Here is a 14,472-nt window from a genome sequence, read left to right as displayed (position 1 = left end):
CCTACACGCAGGTATGATGTAAGTAAAGTTTAGCCATCTTTGTAAGTGCAAGTGACGGTCTTATCCGCACAATCACAAATAAGGAAGCAAAACTTCAAACTATCATCTACCACGTTCAAAGGTTATCCTAAAAAAAAAAAAAAAAAAAAAAAAAAAAAAAAAAAAAACTTAGAAATAAGGATAAGGAAAACCTACACGCAGGTCAGGTATGGGTAAAGTTTAGCCATCCTACTAAGTGCAAGTGACGGTTCAACCCGCACAATCACGAAAGAGGAAGCAAAACTTTAACCCACTATCAACCACGTTCAAAGGTTAACTTATCCTAAATACTTAGAAATTTCGAGGAAAAATGAGGAAAACCTACACGCAGGTCAGATGACGGTTAAAATTTAGCCATCCTACCAAGTGCAAGTAACGGTTCTACCCGCACAATCACGAAGGAGGAAGCAAAACTTTAACCCATCATCAACCACGTTTAACAGGTTAACTTATTCTAAAAAACTTGGAAAATTGCCAACTTAAACTAAGTCATGAGCTTATAAAGCAAGGAATCCAAAGGAAATAACAATCTTATCCGCAAAAAGATTTATATTTCAATGATATATTACAAGAATGGCCGGGTTACTACCCGCCTGAAAGAGTAAATCTATACAAGTCTATCTTAGCAATGGAAAGGGATCTTTAGGATCAAGCTTCAGGGCCGCTTCCACTTGGACCCGCTCCGTCAGAAGAACGGGGTGGTTCGAGGAACGCTTTGAGGACAGCTAACCCATCATCAGCAGCAGCTACTTCGTCCACCTTTTCCACCACTGGATGCGGGAAGGCGGCGTATTGGTTCAATGCTTGGTCATAAATGGCTTCGGTATCCACATCGAACAAAGGGAAGTTGGAAGGCGGGACACCTTTCTCAACAAACCCTAGACCAAGCAGGAAGCCGGCCTTTTCCCCATCCTCATGAGAAGCGTTGAGGGCTGCGGTCATAGCATCATCGTAAGAGGTCTCTGAAAAGACCCGACGCACAACCTACAAAGAAAAAAAAATACAAGTGTTAGAACCTTTTCTTACAAAAGAAAAGTGTGAAGACAAAGTTAAACATACCTGAGGCAACGCTTCTCGAAGAAGCCATTGGAGGGCAGCTTGAGCTTCGTTATAGGCGCGTTCGGCTTCGCTCTTGTTAAGGTTGGCAAGTAAAACTTCCTTTGCGGCAGCCTCTTCGACGCCCTTAAGCTTCCGCTGGGTCTGGTCAAGCACCCCCCTCTGGTCCAGGATTTCCTGGAGTTTCTTGGCATCTTCCATTACCAAGGCATCATGAGCGCGTTGGAGAGCCTCTAATTTGCCTTTCAGCTCCTCATTCTCCACACGCAGAGGCTCAGCAACGGCTTCAGCCTGGGCAGCCCTCTCGGTTGCGTTTCGCGCAGTCTCCCTGGCCAGCCGAAGCTGTTCATTCACAGCTTGGGCAGCCTTGGAGCGGGCCTCGAGTCGCGCCTGAACTTCAACCTCGAGGGCCTTGAAGGCCTTCTCCTTGGCGGCGGCAGCTGCCGCCAGCTGTTGGTTCTCCTCCCGAAGAGCCCGCGTTTCAGATACTTCCTTTGCGCGAGCTGCTTTTAACTTGTCGTTTTCACGACAAAGCAGCTCGACGCGCGGCTGCATCCGGGCCTGGAGAACCCGAAGCTCATTGGTTAGCCTACCCTCCTGGTAGCTAACCATGGCTTCCCCCAACGCACCCGGGGGAGCAGCGTGGCGAACCCAGTCCACGCACTCCACAGGTGTGCGAAGGGTTGTTCCTCGGCGTATGTTCCATCGCGGAACATACACTTCATTGGAATCCGTCACTGCAAAAGAAACAAAGGCAGTAAGGAAAAGATCATAAAAAACATAGGGGAAAAAGAAAGGAACCCTACGCACCTGTAGGGTCAATGACAGGCCGATAACCGCCAAACCCATCACCTGAACCTAAAGGAAATCCATCCAACAGGTCAGGCAGACGGGAAGGTGGCAAAGATCGGCGGGAAGCCCTGCGCGTACCTGATGGTCCGGCCATTGGTGCCGGTGGCGCGGGCATGGTGGCAGCCGCCGTGGTCGCCGTTGGGGTCGCCGCCGCGGTCGCCGCCTCATCAGCAGCAGCAGTAACCGCCGGCTCCGTGAAGGATGCTGTAAAAATCGCACTCACGGCCGGCGGTGACGTCATCTCGACCGGAACAGTTGGCTCAAATGAATGAGCAACTGGACCAACGGATGCAGGCGCAGGCGCCTGGGTCGACGCCTCAGGAAGGCTGACCGAGCCTACCGTCATTGGCGGGGAGGTATTCCCCTGCGTTTCACCCCGGAATGCGTCAACATCCACGCCTGCACAAAGAAGAAAGTGTCAGGTAAATTTAGGAAGTGATAAATCTACAAAGACAACTATGATTGTACTTACGGGTTTTCTTGACCCTGAACGTACGGACGGGCGGGGAGGAACCCGATGGAGCCGGCCTCTTGGTACCGGTCACCGTCGTCTTCGTCGGTTCTCCGGAGGTAACGGACGTAGCCTCCGGAGCAGTGGTCTTCTCACCACCGGGCTTCCCCGCCACCTCTTCACTATCTGACTCCGAGTCAGATAGAACCACCGGACCAGCCGTGGAGGCCTTCTCCTTCCCTTTCCCGCCGGCAGCAGCTTTCTTCTTCCGCACCAGTGGAGGAGCATCTGAGGATTCCTCAGAAGAAGACAGGTCAAGAATTCCAACAGCGGGTACAGCATTAAGGGGTTGAGGAAAGAATATCGCCTTACCTGGCCGCCGGTGGCTCAGGATCTCGTGGCCCAGCGGATAGACCTCCACAAACCGATCCGCTGTTTGCTCCAGGATGGGCAACTCGCCCTCGTCCAAAGCGCGAGTACCCATCCGCGCGGGACCGTCGGCTTCCCGCGGAAACAGAAGCGACTCCAAATCATTTCCCTCTGAAAGAAAAGAAACAGTTAGAAGACAAACTTGTATCAAAAAAGAAAAACAAGACATACCATAGGGAATAGAGTTCAAACCGTATTCGAGGAGGATGGGAACCAGAGATGCATCTTTCCACACCCGGCTCATCCCTAACATGACCATCCCGGACTCCGCAAACCGGTAAACCGGAGATTGGATCCGGGATATCTTCGAAAACCATTCCGCCTCCTGGTAGTTGGGGGCGTGAAGGCTCGGTATCGCTTGGCCATTTTTAAACTTCATGGCAAGGGGGATGGCGCGGGCAGAAATGTAGAAGAATTCCTGCTTCCACGCGCGAAGACTGCGCTCGGTGTCGCAAATCTTCAGACCCTTAATACGGGTCGTCAGGGTGTACCACCCTTGGATGCACCTCCAGGTATAGAAGGTCATCAGGCGGTCCACATGGGGCTCGATGCCCAAAATCCGGCACACCCACTCAAAATGGCGAATCTTGGCGATCGCCATGGGGTGCAGCTCGGTCAAATGGACACCGTGCCTCTCAAGGACACGGTAAACAAATTTTGTCAATGGGAATCTAAGATTCCCATAGACAAAAAATGCAGCATAAACCCCGATCTTGCCACTGGGGGCATCGTACACGGTCTGGTGGGATTCAGGAAACTCAGGCTCGAGATGATTGAGCATGAACTTCCTGACAACATACCGGTACTGATCGCCGGGCAGAGCACACTGGCACTCACCAGCAGTACCCCTGTCGTCAGCTATAGCTTCAGCATCACGAGAGGACATTTTTGCAGAAAGAAGAGTGATTTCGGGAAAATGCTTGCCTGAAAAAGGGGAGTATTTGCCGGAAATCACTAAGAAGAAGAAGAAGAGTGAAAAGTGTGAATTGCAAATAACTCTCTCCCCCTTTATATAGTAATCGCAATTAATGCGGTGAATTTAATGCGGAGGAGAGAGAAATCAAAGGTGCAATGAAACTATGACACGTGGCAAAAAGCAAGCTGTCAACAGCTGCTGAAAGGACGTGTGCCAGTAATTTCGCGGCCACGCACCCGAAAAATCATGCCCACGCGCCTGAAAAAGCGACTGGAATGACCATGTTCTGTCACGTCACCATAACTTCCTGCACGTCCTGACACAGTCAGAAGAAACCGTCACACGACGTTTCAGATGTTTGGACTGTTCTTATCCTCACCAACCTTTCGAATTTCAAAATTCAAAATTCAAAAAGATTCAAAGGTAAGCGGGAAAATACCCCTTACCTTGGCAACCAAGTAACCATAAGACGGATGCGGGTACAGTGTTAAGGCAAACCTTCCACATACCTAGCACCCGCAGGGAATTGAAGCTAAGAATACCCCGGCAACAAAGTAACTATAAGACGGGTGCGGATACAGTGTTAAGGCAAAACCCTTCACGTATCTAGCACCCGCAGGGAATTGACGCCAGGAGTACCTTGAAAGTAAAGTAACCGTAAGACGAGCGCGGGTACAGTGTTAAGGCAAAACCCTTCACATACCTAGCGCCCGGCAGGGAATTGAAACCAGGAAGGATCTTCTGGGCAATGCTTGTGGAAACGGAAATAACATCCCCGCAGAGCGGGAACGTCGAGAAATACATTGTTTGAGGCTCCAGGATGGAATTGGTGGTTTAAACATAATTGATCACTATGTTCAAAACCACTAAAACCTCAAGGAGAATCCACACAAGTGAGACTCAACGCTCCTGACTTGCGAGAAGGTTACATACCTACCCGCATCATACCCAAAGATCAAGCAAAAAAATCGGGAATTTTTGCAAGTGACATTAGGAAACCCGCGGGAAGAATCCCCACGGAGAACCTTAAAACTAGAAACCCCTTTTCAAAACCCCTTGCTCAAAGTCCAAAAGTTCACCTCACTTTATTAAACATTCATGAGAAGAACATTGGACTGGGGGGACTTGAAGAGGTAGGTCCCAGCAGAGATCAGTTGGTCCCGCAAGACTCACCTTGAACAGGGACGTCTGCGCAAAGGCCATCTGCTCCCGCAGGACCCACCATGCTCATAGGATCTTACGCGCAGTACACAAGCTGAACACGCAGGGAAAGCCTCCCAATGGTGAAGTACCCCGCCTGTTCCCGCAGTTGCGGATACAAGCCATCAGGGAAGGCTACCCGCAGACAGCAGGGCTACACGCACAAGACACTAGCTACTTCAGTAGTCACATGAAGGAATGAGTAAGGCGGGAACAATCCCGCCTAAATGAGCCAGTCTGATTCTGAAAGATCTTTTGTACCATACCTACCAAGGTATGGAAAGGACAGACGATCTGACCAGAACAGCCCATGAGCCAATCACAGGGTGACAGCTCATCGACAACAGGGCGAGGAGGAGCACCCTCTAGTACTGTTTGTCACTATTAGCCGCTGCCTACTCACCAACCCTTACTGAGGAGCATGCGCGGCCTACAGTTGGTGGAATAGTGTTACTGTTGGCCGTAACCTATTCACCAACCAGCATGGCCTGCGTACAATCCACAGTAAGTAGGACGTGCATAATCTACAGTTGGTGGAATAGTGCAGCCGACTTTGTTACTGTTGGCCGTAACCTACCCACCAACCAGTATGGCCTGTGCATAGTCCACTGTTGGTTGAACAGGAATACTATTCAGCCGGCTGTACCTTCTAGGAAACCTACATTCGGCTATAAATACTCCAATATCTTGGAATGGTAAGATCATCTGCTATCCAGTTATCTAGCAATCTCTTAATATACACTTATATTCAGAGCAACCTAGTCTGATTCTCACGCCGGAGGGTGGTCACAAGGAGGAACCCCCCCTTCTCAGTGACGAGCTTACGGTGTTTGTTTTGCAGGTCTCCTGAAGAACAGCCTTCTCAGCTAGACCTCATCCGTGGGAAACATTACTTAACCCCCAGATTATCTATAATCTGTACCGGGTCACTTAGTGTTTCTTCAATGATAGTTCACAATATGACTGATTTGTCACAAATTGGCTTGTGGCCAACCTGAGTTTTGAAACTTCCTTAGAGTTTCTCCTGAAGGACATAAATTTTCGGGTCCTCCCCGTATCATAGGAGAAACCTTCTCCCCTGATGTCACTTAGTATCTGTTGCGCCGTCACAATAGTTAAAACCCGATGGCATAAAAACACATGCTAGATAAAACCCCCGTTTTGGCTCGGATCCGAATTAACGACTATCTAAAAAAAAGTAAAAAACCTAGTTCTTATCTTCATTGTTATAATCAACTCTGCTAGCCTTGAAGGTTCTTTATTTGTTTACAATATTTTTTTAACAATTATTCCTAGTTCATTCTTTATCTCAATCTCTATAATTAAACTAAAAACATCATATTTTCTCTCTCGTTTCAATTAAATAATATTTTTTATACTTTTACAATTACATTTTCTGTCTCTTTCACTCGCAACCACTTCAAAAATATTAAAAAATGATATACTTGGACAATGCGTTTCTCCAAATTTAAACATGAACAATATCATTTTCTCCCTTCTTCTCTCACAATCATTTTATCCGCCTCTAAAAAATTGAAGAACCCCTCACATAATGTTTTTACCTTATTTTATTTTTTTAAGTTAAACTAGGGTCTAGAACACACAATCATTTAATTGAATGTAATTAATGTTATGTAACTTTACCACCAGACCAAACCGCATCTATTTACAATAAAATATTCTGTTACAAGAATATAATATTATTATTGTAATAATAATAATATATGTGATTGATAAAGACGGATAAAATTATTAATTAATTAATAACGTTACTGAGTGGAATGCTCTCACTTAAATCCCAATAAAATAATAATAATAATAATACATAAACCCAAGTCCTAACGTTTTTTAAACGGAAGCTTTCATCAATACTTATTTCACACCTTCAAACAAACACACATAAACCTCTAGACTCTTCTCCGACGACTATTAACCATTAACACCAAAACCCTAACAATGTCCACCGACGATCCGGCAGCCACCGCCGCCGTCGATCCGTTATCTCATCTTCTAATTCCACCTCTCACCTTCTCCGACGACGAAGGTTTCGATATCACTTTTGACGATTTTACCCTTCCGGAGGACACTCAACAGTTTCTCAATTCGTCTCTTAACGCCTCCGGTTTCCTCGATCTGTCATCCTCTGATCCTGAATTCAACGGTTTTGTTTCCGATCGTGAAATTGACGGTAATAATTATGGATCGGATATTTGTGGTTATTTGAATATTCCGTCACCGGATGATGATAATGAGGAGATGATGATGAGTAATAATAATATTAATAATAATAATAATAATAATAATAATAATAATAAGTCCGTTAAGTCTTCCGTTAGGGTTTTAGATAACTCTTCACCGGAATCCAGGCATCCGTTATCGTCTCAAGGCTCGGCTGGATCGGAAGCTGATATGAGCTGTCCGTCACCGGAGTCTGGTAATTCGGTTGTTAATCAGAAGGTTAAATGCGAAATGATGAGTAATAATAATAGTAGTATTATTAATAAGAATGATGATGATGATAATAGTAATAGAAATGATGATAAGAATAAGAATAATGTTGTGTTGAAGAGGAAAAATGAGAATTATGATGTGAATTCGAATTCTAAGTACCGGAGATCGAACGAGACGTCTACACTGATGGATGACGAATCGAATCCGATAGACGAGAAGAAGAGAGCGAGGCTGATTCGAAACCGAGAGAGTGCGCAGCTGTCTCGGCAAAGGAAGAAGCATTATGTGGAGGAGTTAGAGGATAAAGTTAGGGCAATGCATGCCACAATTCAGGATTTGAATGCCAGGATTAGTTATTTCGCAGCCGAGAATGCGAATTTGAAGCAGCAGATGGTCACGGGTGGGGGTGTTGGTGTTGGTGGTGGAGGTGTGTGTTCGGGTCCGGTTATGTATCCACCGCACCCTGTGATGCCGGTTGGGTATCCGTGGATGCCGTGTCCGCCTTATGTGGTGAAATCGCAGGGGTCGCAAGTGCCGTTGGTTCCGATCCCGAGGTTAAAGCCTCAGCAACCGGCTTTGTCGCAGAAATCGAAGAAGACGGAAGTAAAGAAGCCTGTTGAAGGTGTAGCTAAATCGAAAACTAAAACTAAAAAGGTTGCGGGTATTAGTTTTATCGGATTGTTATTGTTTATCATGTTGTTTGGTGGATTGGTTCCGCTTATGAATGTGAAGTTAAGCGGATTGGTAACGAATGGTGTTTATTTGGGAAATAAGTCTAGTGATTACAAGGTTTATAATCATGGGAGAGTGTTGATGAGTGATGAATATGATCATCTAAACAGAACGAAGTCAACGAACGGTAACGCGAGTGAGCCTCTTGTGGCGTCTCTGTATGTTCCGAGAAACGATAAGCTTGTGAAGATTGATGGGAATTTGATAATCCATTCGGTTCTTGCGAGTGAGAAAGCTATGGCGTCTAGAGAAGAACAAGATGAAAGGATAGATGATAAGGATGATGATGGTGTGACGGGTTCTTCGGATTTGGTTCCTGCTATTTCAATTCCGGCTGTAAACAGGAATGTGTATAGAACTTCAAGTGGTCATCAAAGGGCTTTGTCATCTGATAAGGAGAAGTCAAAGTCGAAGCACGCTGATGGTAAATTGCAGCAGTGGTTTCGTGAAGGCCTTGCTGGTAAATCTTGCTCTATTTTGTATCTTTATTATACTTTCGTGTCTTTGTTATCGCAATTTGAAATTAGGGTGTCAATCGTGTCGGGTTAGCGGGCAATAATAAAGTTGTAAACTTGTTAATGGTGTTGGTGGGTTATAAAAAATTGCTTAGGGTCATAAATGTGTTAAGTGAGTCAACCTGTTTAACTGAGCGGGTTAAACGGGTCAGCCCGAATAGTAACACGGCCTGTTATTCTATTCATGTCAAAAACATCAACCCAACCTGCACACTTAAAATCGTGTAACCCAAATACGACGCGTTTAACTCGTTTATCTAAACATGCCAAACAGGTTGGCGAGTTGACGGGCAATAATAAGTTATACACGGTTAAATGTGTTAATCGCCTTGGTGGGTTCAGGGTTGTAGAAATGGGTTTAACGTGTCATAAACGTGTTAAGTTAATCAAGCTGTATAATTAAACGGGTTAAACAGGTCAACCTAAACACGAAACATTTAATTAAACGGGTTATTTGACCAAACACTCAAGTGTTTGACTATTTTATTAATCTTTTACAACATGATTTGTTACACAGGACCTATGTTAAGCTCAGGCATGTGCACAGAAGTATTTCAGTTTGATGTGTCCGCCGCCATCGTTCCCGCCACATCAGCAGTCAACATCACCGCCAGCGACAACCACCACAACTCAACTTATACCCCCACCATGAAAAACCGAAGAATCCTCCATGGTCTTCCAATCCCCCTCTCCGCCACTACCACCAACATCACAAAAGAAAAGGTGGCAGCAGCAGCAGAACCAGGCGGCCATGACTCAGACCACCACGAGCCCCACTACAAAAACAATTCCGCCTCGTCAATGGTGGTTTCCGTGTTGTTTGATCCACGTGAGGCAGGAGACGGTGCTGACGTGGAGGGTATGATGGGCGCTAAGGGGAAGTCGTTTTCGAGGATATTTGTGGTGGTTTTGTTAGATAGTGTCAAGTATGTGACTTACTCTTGCATGCTTCCTTTAAAAGGAGCTAGTCATTTGGTAACAGCTTGAAGTTTTGTAGATAGATAAGAGTCCAAGTCAAGAGTCATAATATGTGTTGTAGCTTTGAATCTAATGGTCATCTTTGTGGTCTAGAGATACTATAGTTTCTTCATGTTTCATCTTGTTTTTTTGGGTTATTTTGTACTTTATGTTTGAGACATGTCGGTGTTTGTTTATTTAACTTTAACTGAACAAATTGAAGGAGCTGTTCATGAATATAAACGAGCACAATAACATAGGTAAATAAACATTAACGAGCATAATTAAGCTCACGCTATTTTAAAGTGAAAGTGGACATTATTTGTTGGTTTAAAAAGTTAATAAACTAGACTAAGTTGTAACATGTAATTGTTTATTTTCATAAAATTGGACTAAATAATAATGAACCTAAGAATTTAAATGAGTATATTAAAGAACATAAACAAACAAATTAAATGACCAAATTCGTAAATGAATGAGCGTTCACAAAGATAAATGTTCCACTTTTAACTAAATGAACAACTACTTTTGTTCATGTTTGTTTGTTTATATAAACGAACTTCCCGTTGAATAATTACATGCATTGCATAACTCATAAACTTAACTCGACACATGATTTAAGAGTCTGCACATCAAACTGCACATGGGGCGCCGATTGACAAATTGCTTATTAATCTTTCACTAGTTCTACTACTTAAGTAAACATGCTCAAAATCGACAACTTAATAAATAAACGGGTCAAAATTGCTTATGTTTAGCAACCTTAATTGACCTCACAAAATAGATTTCATCATTTTATGCCTGAATCTTGGAAACATTTTAAGCATGTTGTCTTACACAAAACATTGAGATATAATACAACCAAACATTCTTTTTAAATAGGATTCAGAATGTCATCTTATTAACAAGAAACAAACAGGGTCAAATATCCAAATGTATAAAAACAGAAAATACACGGAAAATAAATAAAAACTACTGGTTCAACTTGGCGACTGCTGACGCATAGCTTACACTGCTGTCTCTCGTGCTTTTGCACTGGCTCGATTGCTCGTATCGAATAAATTTTATTTTTATTTTTGTAGAGCAGTTCTTCGACATCTGTGCTCATTATCATAACAAACTTATTAGAACAAATAAAACAAATAAAGAAAAAAATAACTGAAAGGTGTTCGGATGTGCGTTCTAAAATGATTATGTAACTTTGAATCATTTAAACCATATAACTCGCTCAACATCCGCATGTAAGTCAAAAGTCTAAAATACCCTTTTCACGAAAGAATACATGAACTTTAAGCAAGGAGCACTTAAGTAAATAACATTACTTACATGGAGAAAAACACTGATGGGATGACGTCCGCAAATAGTATTATCAGTTTCCAGTAAATACTTTTTGAATTCATCTGGATCGCCGGTTTCTATAGTTTCCATTCCCTTTTTGTCCAATGCCTCGATCGATTTATAAATTGCTCCATGTTTTTTGTCATAATGCATATAGTTAAACCTATATATAATCATCATAATAATAATATTAATTAATTCTTCTAACATGAATCAACAAAAGGATAATATATACTTGGAAGATCTAATAAATGCAGTTATGCAGGTATTAAGAAATTAAATCATACCGAGAACCCCAATGACAAAAATCCGATGAAACCGAAAAGAAATTTGTTGGGTCGTCAATATATTTTGCCAACAGGCGACCATACATGGCTTCGTTTTCAGTACTTACAGCACCAACCATAATAGGAACAACTTTCACTGCATGCCTGTAAAAAAAGGTAAAGACGTAAAATTTTCAAGGCTAACCCAAAAGTGTACTTTTTTTCAAACCGTTTGACTTTGACCCATTTCCAATTCGTAAATATAATATTCAAACTTGGCACCTTTACATGTAATGATAAAAAAATTGGCACATACCCACGAAATACTTTAGCGAGATATGGTAAATGCATTTCCATGCTATGTTCAGCCTCATCGACATTAATATCCATCATGTCAAACTTCCCGGTAGCTTTTAGCTCTTCAATGACTAATTTTAATAAATAATAATACTTTGGTTAGATTATAACCTACACGCCTATCTAATATACCAGTTATTAAACTCATCATAAAAGTGCACAAATATAAATGATGTGAAGGTACCTTCAAGATCGATAGGGAGATCGGCTATTGGTGTCTTGTAAATTGTTGCTTTTGAAAGAGCACATCTAGGGGTGTAATGATGATGAGATGGACCGAGAAGAAATATTCGAGAACTGAAAAGATATCAACGATTTCATAATATTAAAAAATATAACACAACATACATGTGGTTAGGATCAAGACCATTTCAGAACTTCCAAATAATTTAAGAGCTCTTAAAAAAGTTTAAATATATAAACGGCTAATGTGAGAGTAGCAAGGTACTTCGAATGGTTGTCTATTTTGGTAACTATACTTTTTTGAAAACGGCTAATTTGGTAATTTGATCATCTAATGACCCGTTTCTTGTTTTTGTGGAAATTTTTTATGATAATTTAGCTTATCACTAAATTATCAAACTAGTTTATGTGTGTGTATAGTTGTATATAAATATACAATTTCTTAAAAAAACAGGCTTACATGTTAGTTGGATCAATGCTTCCGAATGCAAAGGCTGCTGCACGACCCGAATAAGAATAACCTGCATGTCTAGTGGAAGTATACCACCAAAACGATAACAAATAGATTAAGAAACTCGAAACTTTAATAGGACATAGGTAGAAAATTTGACTCGTTTATTCATGAATGGGGTCGATATAGGTTTATGTTTTTATCTTAAAAGCTGAAACATAATTAAAGATTCGACAAAAAGTGTTTCAAGCCAACCCAAACCAAACCAAACCGGTCTGACCATAGAAGAAAGTACTGTACACATTTTGACCGGTTACCTAACCCGGCCCATTTTCACCAAATATAAAAAGTATTGAGTAAGATTAAATGTGCGTGTTTGCTTACGGAGCGATTACACCCCGTACATCTGGAGACTTGGTCAAACCACATTCCCTAAGCCACCCATCAAGTTCTTCCTCCAACTTTTGAGCTAGTAAACAAAACAAAAAAAAACGATACATTTTGTTACAAATAAATACTTATACATGCATAATAATATAATAACGCTTTAGAACTAACTCATACAAGTCTATTAGCCATAGAATGATAGAAATAAAGTCTTCCCTCATATCTTTCAATAACGTGCAAATGTAGGCCGTGGTATCGCCAAAAACACGTAACAAGATATATACATTTGCGTGTGTGTGTGTGTGTACAGAGAGATAGAGAGAGTAGTGTACATATGTTTGTGCAAATAAGTATGTGACTAAAGAACAAACTAACACTAATATTAACATCAAACAACCATCTGATGTCACTCTCAAGTCTCAAGCTCATTAACAAAATCCCTTAAAAGAGAATTCGCAGGTAAAGCAAGATTCTTTAGTAGCATTGTAATACTGCTGCCCAAAAAAACAATCCAAATTTTTCAATATTCAAAAATTTCTAGAATCTTTAGCGGTATTGTAATACTCCTGCTCAGAAACTATCTAAATTTTTCAAGATTCGAAGTTTTTCTTTAGTAACCTTTCTTCCTTAATGTTGGTGCTAGTATTACTTGATCCAAAGTTTCCAAGATTCTTTAGTGATCGTTTTCTTTTGCTAAACTTACAAACTAGTATCTGTCTGTTACCAGCATTAGTACTTCTGTTCTTTGTATTTTTATACTTTATATGCCCAAAAAAACATACAATTAGTATCACTTAGGGGGTGTTTGGGATTGCTTATTTTCACTAACTTATAACTTATAAACTTATTGAAAAGTAATAAGGTGTTTGGTATTGCTTATATTGTGAGAGGAAAAGTTCAATAAGTTACACTTTTGTAACTTATTAATTTAATGAAAAGTTATAAGGAGGCAAAATAAGGAATCCCAAACACCCCCTTACTAGAAAACCCCTAAAAAAATTTTCAAAAAATAGAATTAAAAAAATAATAATTCAAAATGTAAATAATAAACAAAAAACCTAGAAAAACTAAAACTTTTCCGCTTTTATCCTTGTTAAAAAAAAATCCGATCTGACCCTAACCCGTTTTGACCAAACCAAAACAACCCTTTTTTAATTGACCCGTTCCAACCCTAATTCGTTTCGACCCATAACCCGTTCAACCCAACCCATTTGACACCCTTACCATGAATAATAATTAACAACACTGTTAACACAAATCAAGACTAATATAAACCATCTAACATTGCAATTGCTAATTAACTAGAAATAATACATAACAAAGCATACAAGTTTGTAAAAACTGGTAAAGCACCAATCTTGATGAGAAATAAGTAATTGGAACTTACGATTGTTGGTGTACCATGAACCTGCGTGAGATGCTCGCCTGATCGTCTCCATCGAAACCAATTGTAAAATCACTAATAAAGTGCAACTGATCGACACACGTTGCTTGATTCCGGGTGTGAGGCTGACTTTGACTCAACCAATTATTATTTTATAGTTTTATGCAGCTTTTGACGTACAATTACAAATGACCGGATAACCAACAGTTTACCAAACAAAAATTCATATCCGTGTCCGTCCATTAATAAATTGAGTTTGTTCGTATTCGTCCGTTAATATTGTAAACAAACATTAACAGACAATAATTGCTTTTAAAGATACAAACAACTGGTTTTTCTACTCGGCGCGTTGCGCCGAGGCAGCTGGCAAACCCTTGCGTTGAAACCTGAGTGTTGGTATAGCCCGAGCTTTACGACGATGAGTCAACACAAATTCGGTCAGTACCGGCTGCGTTCGTTACAATAGAGACACAATTGGTAAAATTTAAGGATTAAAACTCTAAAAATT

The 14,472-nt window shown here is 41.4% G+C and overlaps 1 protein-coding gene and 1 pseudogene across 2 annotated transcripts; one reads left to right on the top strand and one right to left on the bottom strand.

Annotated features, from left to right (window-relative positions):
* The first annotated feature begins 6,899 nt into the window (after positions 1–6,899).
* LOC143592952 (bZIP transcription factor 17 pseudogene) lies at positions 6,900–9,712 on the top strand (annotated as a pseudogene). The gene is made up of 2 exons (XR_013146015.1): positions 6,900–8,586; positions 9,159–9,712. The product of XR_013146015.1 is annotated as a bZIP transcription factor 17 pseudogene (transcript).
* A 758-nt stretch (positions 9,713–10,470) lies between these two features.
* Positions 10,471–14,098, bottom strand: LOC143592956 (uncharacterized). The gene is made up of 8 exons (XM_077072729.1): positions 13,968–14,098; positions 12,578–12,662; positions 12,203–12,271; positions 11,744–11,856; positions 11,519–11,630; positions 11,224–11,367; positions 10,925–11,099; positions 10,471–10,696 (listed from the first exon to the last, which is right to left on the bottom strand). The coding sequence occupies exons 1-8, from the start codon at positions 14,017–14,019 to the stop codon at positions 10,571–10,573; spliced, it is 876 nt and encodes a 291-aa protein (XP_076928844.1). The 5' UTR covers positions 14,020–14,098; the 3' UTR covers positions 10,471–10,570.
* Between the last annotated feature and the right edge of the window lie 374 nt (positions 14,099–14,472).

Source organism: Bidens hawaiensis, unplaced genomic scaffold, assembly GCF_021521415.1.
Source record: "Bidens hawaiensis isolate Kalapana, Puna unplaced genomic scaffold, B.hawaiensis_p1.1 tig00041557_1, whole genome shotgun sequence".
Classification (NCBI taxonomy): domain Eukaryota; kingdom Viridiplantae; phylum Streptophyta; class Magnoliopsida; order Asterales; family Asteraceae; genus Bidens; species Bidens hawaiensis.
Note: the sequence above shows the minus strand (reverse complement) of the source record. Positions and strands in the feature narration are given on the sequence as shown.

Excerpts from the sequence above, each read along its gene's own strand:
- LOC143592956 (XM_077072729.1), bottom strand. The coding sequence starts at position 14,019 with ATGGAGACGATCAGGCGAGCATCTCACGCAGGTTCATGGTACACCAAC. Across the intron at positions 12,272-12,577 it reads GTACGGGGTGTAATCGCTCC|ACATGCAGGTTATTCTTATT; the intron begins GTAAGCAAACAC and ends TACTTCCACTAG. Across the intron at positions 11,857-12,202 it reads AGCATTGATCCAACTAACAT|TTCTCGAATATTTCTTCTCG; the intron begins GTAAGCCTGTTT and ends ATATCTTTTCAG.